The sequence below is a fragment of the Sinocyclocheilus rhinocerous genome, unplaced genomic scaffold (assembly GCF_001515625.1).
Source record: "Sinocyclocheilus rhinocerous isolate Xijiao unplaced genomic scaffold, SAMN03320098_v1.1 scaffold902, whole genome shotgun sequence".
NCBI lineage: Eukaryota > Metazoa > Chordata > Actinopteri > Cypriniformes > Cyprinidae > Sinocyclocheilus > Sinocyclocheilus rhinocerous.
The window spans coordinates 197,658-204,519 of NW_015638038.1; the positions used below are offsets into that span (position 1 = coordinate 197,658).

A 6,862-nucleotide genomic window follows, 5' to 3' on the forward strand; every position below is an offset into this window, starting at 1 on the left:
TTATATGAAAGTACAAAACGATACATAAAGCCTCTTTTTTTATTAGTAAAATAAATTTTAATAAACAAATTTTCACTTCTGACACTGAACCAGAATCTGGCTCTGCATGACTAAAGGCCATGACATCGATGATGACTCAAGTTCGGCAGCTGCACCTCATTTTCCTAGTGAGCAATTTGAATAATCTACTCTAGGAAATAATACTGACTTCTCGTGTTACTACGGCAAAGAAGTGTATACAGAGAGATAGAGAAAATAATCTAACATTCTCTAAAATAGCTTTTTGTTTTGTGAAAATACAAAGTCACACAGGTGTGTAATGACATTAGAATGAGTAAATTATGACATAATTTAAATTTTTGGGTGGATTAGGGCGGCCCCTGACTAAAGATTTTTCAAGTCAACTAATAGTCGCACGTTTATATTAATTTAATGAAATAACTATATGGTGCATAAAGCTTGACACAAAGCACCAGCAAAAGTAATGACTATGTGTTGGAAAAAATAGCAAGGAGATATTATAATTATTCATTAATAAACTAGTGCTTTCTCAGCCAGTGTGTTTGCTGCAAAGATGAAGTGAATGATGACTCGCCATCTCCGCAGTACAGTGGACACACCTTGAGAGAAATGAGCCTTTCAAACGGATTACATAATCAGAGAGTATGAATTGGTTTATTTTAAAGTAGACATTTCAAGTTTTCTGTAGATATATTTCTTATTTTTGTGAGGCAGTTAGTCTATATGCTGAGTTTCGCCATGGTTGAGTTTTGTGCCATGCTCAAGTACACAAAGACAGAGACGGCAGAAAGTGCGTCCTCTTTGTTTTCTTTATTTTACAAAAGCGCAACGTCTTGTTGATTTTGTGAGTGTATACAAACAAAAGTAGACCCATGACTGTTTCGAATGATTTATTACTCCTATCTGAATGAACAAAAATGAAGGTGTAATTTGTTTCCACTGTAATCGGGAAAAAAATACCAATGCGCCTCCATGTCATGCAATAAGAGTGCTAATAGTTTCCACACAAACACTTGGTTATGCACCTAATAACGCACATTTATCTAGGGTAACTTTAGAGCGAATGGCTGTATAAAGTTGCTACTACTTACATGTTTCAATTTCAAAGCCATATTTGAGGTTGATGAATGATATGCGAATGTTTGGATATTCTGCCCGATATACTATAATTATCTCAAGGACCAGCCATTAACGATCTGTCCCGACTAATAAAATTGTAGCCAACTAAGCCTCTTCTAGGCAGCCCTAGGGTGGACTATCCCTTTATGCAGACTGTTTGTCCATTGTTGTGACCTAGTTAAGTGTCAGTTCTATGACCATTTTATGCACAAACCTAGGAAAATCCAAAATGCTTACTTAAGTTTTGCTGCAACTGTATGCCATGTTGTTATTTGTGTGTCATTTTCTTTTGCTGCAGATTAGTTTTATCAATAGTTGAAAGGCAAATGACTATTAAGGCCTGTCTTAGCACAACAGGTTAGTTGCTGACTCCCCGTGGCCGTGCATTTGCTAGTAAGTTGATTTGTGCACTGTAGACACTTTGGTAGGGAAGTGCTTAGCTTGCTAAGACTTCAAAAGTAATAATAATAACATTGTACATAATTTTGTAATGATATAGGATTCATATTGTATATCAATGGGTAAATGTGGGGCCTGACATATTAGCAGGAATATGGCTGGAAACTTTAAATGGACAAATACTGCATACAATTCTACCTGTGGGCATAGATTGTCATAGACATTCAATCATTTTAACTTCAGAGAAAAGTAGCCTTTGGAGAGCTTGTTAAAAGTGTTTTCAAAAATTGTGATCAAGGCAATTACCATGAGACCAGTATCCATATATAGCAATCCAAATCAAACCTTTACAAAGCACAATGGGAAACATACAATCGGAGAACATGGTAAGATTTCAACCGTCTTGCAAAAAAAAAAATAAAATAAAAAAATACTGATGTTAGAGGATATTTCCATTGTGCAGCTAAGAATTACATTATAGTTTATTTGTTTGTTTGTTTTTCTCACCTACATAATTCATGACAGTTAACACTAATGCAATTTTCATGCATAAGTCTTCCAATAACGCAATAATAATAATAATAATAACATAATAGCATAATAACTGCATATCATTCCAGATGCAGCCACCGCTGGAGAATGAGTCCAGTGTCTTAGTATTTACACTCTCTGGTCTGAATGAAACAATGGAAAACAGATATGTGTTTTTTTCTTTAACAGCACTGTTTTATCCCCTAATGGTGTTGTGTAATCTAATTGTAATTTTCACTATAATATCACAAAACACACTTCATGAGCCAATGTATGTTTTTATATGTAATTTGTGTATAAACGCACTTTATGGCACTGCTGGATTCTACCCTAAATTTATGTATGATTTATTAGCTGAAGATCATGTGATTTCTTATGTTGGATGTATGATCCAGATATTTGTTATTTATTCATCTGTTTTATGTGACCTTTCAACATTAACAGTGATGGCATATGATAGGTATGTGGCAATATGTAGACCACTGGAGTATCATTCAATAATGACCAATCAGAGAGTTCTTGAATGGATCCTTTTCTGCTGGCTGACTCCAATTTTTTGCATGTCTGTTCTAATTGTATTAACAGCTAGACTCACTTTATGTGGCTCTACTATTGAAAAGTTATATTGTGAGATTTGGGCAGTTGCAAAACTTTCGTGTTTTTCTACAACAGTAAATAACGTGTTTGGGTACATTGTTATTATGGGATACTTTGGACATGCAGTATTGATATATTGCTCATATATTCAATTGATTAGAATGTGCATAAAGTCAATAGAGGTCAGGCACAAATTCATGCAAACATGTGTGCCACATCTGCTCTCATTGTTCATTGTGGCTATTGCATTGTTTTTTGATGTACTGTACAGTCGTTATGGCTCAAAAAATGTGCCACAAGGTGTGCGCAATTTCATGGCTTTGGAATTCCTACTCATAACACCCATTTTAAACCCCCTTATTTATGGACTAAATCTGTCAACAGTACGGCAACAACTTATTAGATTGTTTTTCAAGAAACAAGTGGGAATATCTGAGTGAATACTCAGGCAAAAGACTATTCTGTCCTTGTCTGTGGCCTTTAACATTCTAAGGCAAGATTTTTTGAGCTTTTAAAAATATTTATTTGACTGTTGTTGTTAATTGTCAAACTGTTGTTGTTACATATAAGGTAATAAACCTCAAGAGGTTGTGTGTACGAGTTTTACTTTGATTGAGGTGTGTTCAGTCTTAGGTATGAGGTGCAATGGAATGACTAAACCACAATAAAATCTGTATAGCTTTGACTTACCTATTGCTTTTTATAAAATGGTGCTAACATTAATATGTTAATAGACACAGAGAAAATAGCTATATTAACATCACAGGCAATTCTTCTGCCAGTAATATTTTTATGGTCACACTTTAGTTTGGGGACCAATTCTTACTATGAACTATTAACTATGACTACTGCCTTTATATATTGATCATAAATATATGGAAATATATCTTCTTGATGTAAAGAATAGGCTTATTCATTTCAACACAAAAAAGTCCTTGAGAACAATATAGCCCAAAAAAGTCTGATACAAAATCCTTTAGGGATTGAGTACACTAAAACAGATGCATTATTTAAACTGTATCTGAACAAATATATTAAAAAAACATTACAGACAGTGTGTGTGCAGACACTCTGATAAATGTGTTTTGGCTTATACACTTTGCCATTTTGTGCAATCTTTGTGTCAGGGTACTTCTATATAGAGCTCACTCACAAAGGCACAAGAGGCAAGAGTCCAAGGAAAGTAATCTTTAATCCACAAACCGAGAAGCAAATAGTCACAGGAGACTGCAATAGCGTGACTAAACACGCAACTAAACACAACTAACACCAGACAAAAAAGAGGAGCAACTAAGATAATATTTTTTATCATACTGTATTTCATCCATTTTTTTATTTTTATTTGTATAATTTTTTTTTTACATAGAATCGTTTAATGTCTTCTATCACATTATGAAGGTGGTGGTCATAAATGCTGGTGATTTAATTCCTGTATCCACCGTGTTTAAACCAAAATTGTTACAACTGATGTTACAACTGTACAACCATCACCAGTCTCCCCTGTATGAACCTCCTTTTGCCCTTTCTGTTCCACTGGTGGTTTCTGTCATCCTTAAAGGGGTCATATGATGCTGCTAAAAAGAACATTATTTGGCCAAAGACAGATGTACGGTTCTTTCGTATTACTATGAATGGGAGATCCAAACAAAAGAGCCAATCACCAAATGGCAAAGTTGATGAATCACTGCTGCTGCTGCTTAGAAGCTCTGATCCACATAGAAACCTGACATTTGCAGTAGGGCTGCACATACTGGATTTGACTGGGTTTCAGGGTTCTTTTCAAAGTTACTTTTTTGTGAAGTTTGAAATTAAAAAGTCCAATTTGATGTTTAAAAAATAACTAAAACTACACTCATGATATCAAATCTCAGCATGACAGCAATACTAATGCAGACTCTTGTGTTCCCAGTCAATATTAAATATACAGCTGCAAGAAATAACACCAAAATATTATTGCATAGAAGTATTCAGTTAAATAAGGCCAATCTCTATAGTGCAACATAATTTTATATGTTGTTGTCCAGCAAGAGGAATGTTTCCCAAATACTGTTTCAGCTTGCAGACAAACACACATCAGAAATGCAGATGTGACATTTCTGTTTAGCCCCTTTACACAGAGATTCCAGAAAATACATGATGATACATGATGATGTTTGATTTTGGTTCATTTGCACTGCCAATGATTTTGTGGAATCTCTCTGTGTGTGTGTTCATTCCAGTTTGCAGACATTTTTCGTTGAATGTTGATCTGCATTAAAAACACCTGGTAAAAAAGTCTCACAATAACGTTCTCACTACGACACACCCTTTACGGCATTGGTCCTGCCTTTTATCCACACAGGGCACATTCCGGGACTGATCCCGGCAATGTTACTAGGTCCCCATCCCGGGATGTGTTTGCGTTCACACAGAAGGCATTCTAGCATTTTTATGGCAATTTTCTGGGATCAATGTTATGTAAGGTGCTTTTGACTGATTGTATTTGTCCATTGCTTTGACTTAGTTAAACGTCAGATATAATTTTACAAATAACTTACTTAGAAAATGGAATAAATCCATAGTGTTCACAGTTATTTTGCTGCAGCTGTATGTCATGTTGTTATATGCATTAATTTTGATTTGTGTTTTATCTATAGTGGTAAGCACCATGGCTATAAGGCCTATCATAGCAAGTCTTACTTGTTCTCTTCTGTCTGCCCTCATTTTTACCAGTAACTTGTGCGCTGTATTGTAACAGCTTTGTTTATAATTATGCTATACATGACACATTAATGTAGTTTGGGATCTAACATTTTGGCATAAATATGATTGACAATAGATTTGAAGGACAATATGATGGAGAGATAACACATGCCATTCTACAGTATATGTGGGCAACGATTGGCATACATTGATTTTTTTTTTTTAAGTGAAGAGGAGAGTGACCTTATCAGAGCTTGTTAAAACGGTTTTCAGTGTTTGTTATGAATGCAATTACCGAGACCAGTGTCCATATATTGAAAACCAAATCAAACTTTTGTGAAACACTACGGGAAGCATTCAGACAGAGAACATGGTAAGATTTAAGCTGTTTTGAAAAAATAAAAATAATAAAACAATGTACGCTACCATAAGTGGATTTGATGTTACATTTGTTGTTGTTGTTGTTGTTTTTTTTAATCTACAGACAATATCTTTATTTATCATGCACTTTTTTGACTAACAACTTTGCAGACTGTTTAACATTGAGGGATAGCTACGTTACAAACTGCAAAAAATATATTTTTCGAAAACCCTTATGACCTGCTCTTTAACAGTGATGGCATATGACAGGTTTGTGGCAATATGTAGACCACTGGAGTATCATACAGTAATGACCAGTCAGAGGGATCTTGAATGTATTCTTTTCTGCTGGCTTTCTCCATTTTTTGCATGTCTCTTATTATTACATTAACATCAAGACTAACCTTATGTGGCTCTAGTATTGAAAAGCTATATTGTGAAAATTGGTCAGTTGTTAAACTTTCCTGTTTTTCCACAAGGTGGTAAGGTGGTTTGGAGTCAGCGGCTCTGGTGCCATGGGATCATTGATTCCATCAACGTTTAATGGGCGACTGTTGCCGATGGCCATAGCTTCATAGAACAGTGTTCTAAGGGAGGCATCGTCTAGTCTACCTGAACACTGAGCGAATGTAACATTCAGCACATTGCGAATGGTCCGAATTTGGCGCTCCCACACACTGCCTGCATGACTCGCTGAAGGAGCATTGAAGGTGAACTTCACAGTAAATAATGTGATTGGGTTTGTAATCATTATTATATATTTTGGACATGCAGTATTGGTATTTTGCTCGTACATTTACTTAATTAGAAAGTGCAGGAAGTCAATAGAGGGCAGAAACAAATGCATACAAACATGTGTACCACATCTGCTTGCATTGATCAATGTGACAACTGCATTTTTGTTTGATGTAATGTACATTAGTTATGGTTCAAGGGATGTGACTCAAAGTCTGCGTAATTTCATGGCCCTTGAATTCTTACTAATACCACCTATTTTAAATCCACTTATTTATGGACTAAATCTGACAACAGTACGCCAACAAGTTACAAGACTGTTTTTCAAGAAAAAAAATTGGAATATCTGAGTGAAGATTTTCTCAAGTCTAATGCGAGTTCACACTGCACGATTTTAGCCCGATTTTTCACTTGCCGA

The 6,862-nt window shown here is 35.3% G+C and overlaps 1 protein-coding gene and 1 pseudogene across 1 annotated transcript; both read left to right on the forward strand.

The window, feature by feature from the left end:
• Positions 1-2,159: 2,159 nt before the first annotated feature.
• LOC107749580 (olfactory receptor 1468-like) lies at positions 2,160-3,107 on the forward strand. Its single transcript, XM_016564751.1, has one exon. The coding sequence runs from the start codon at positions 2,160-2,162 to the stop codon at positions 3,105-3,107; it is 948 nt and encodes a 315-aa protein (XP_016420237.1).
• Positions 3,108-5,944: 2,837 nt separating this feature from the next.
• On the forward strand, positions 5,945-6,794 carry LOC107749575 (olfactory receptor 4Q3-like; annotated as a pseudogene).
• The last annotated feature ends 68 nt before the right edge of the window (positions 6,795-6,862 follow it).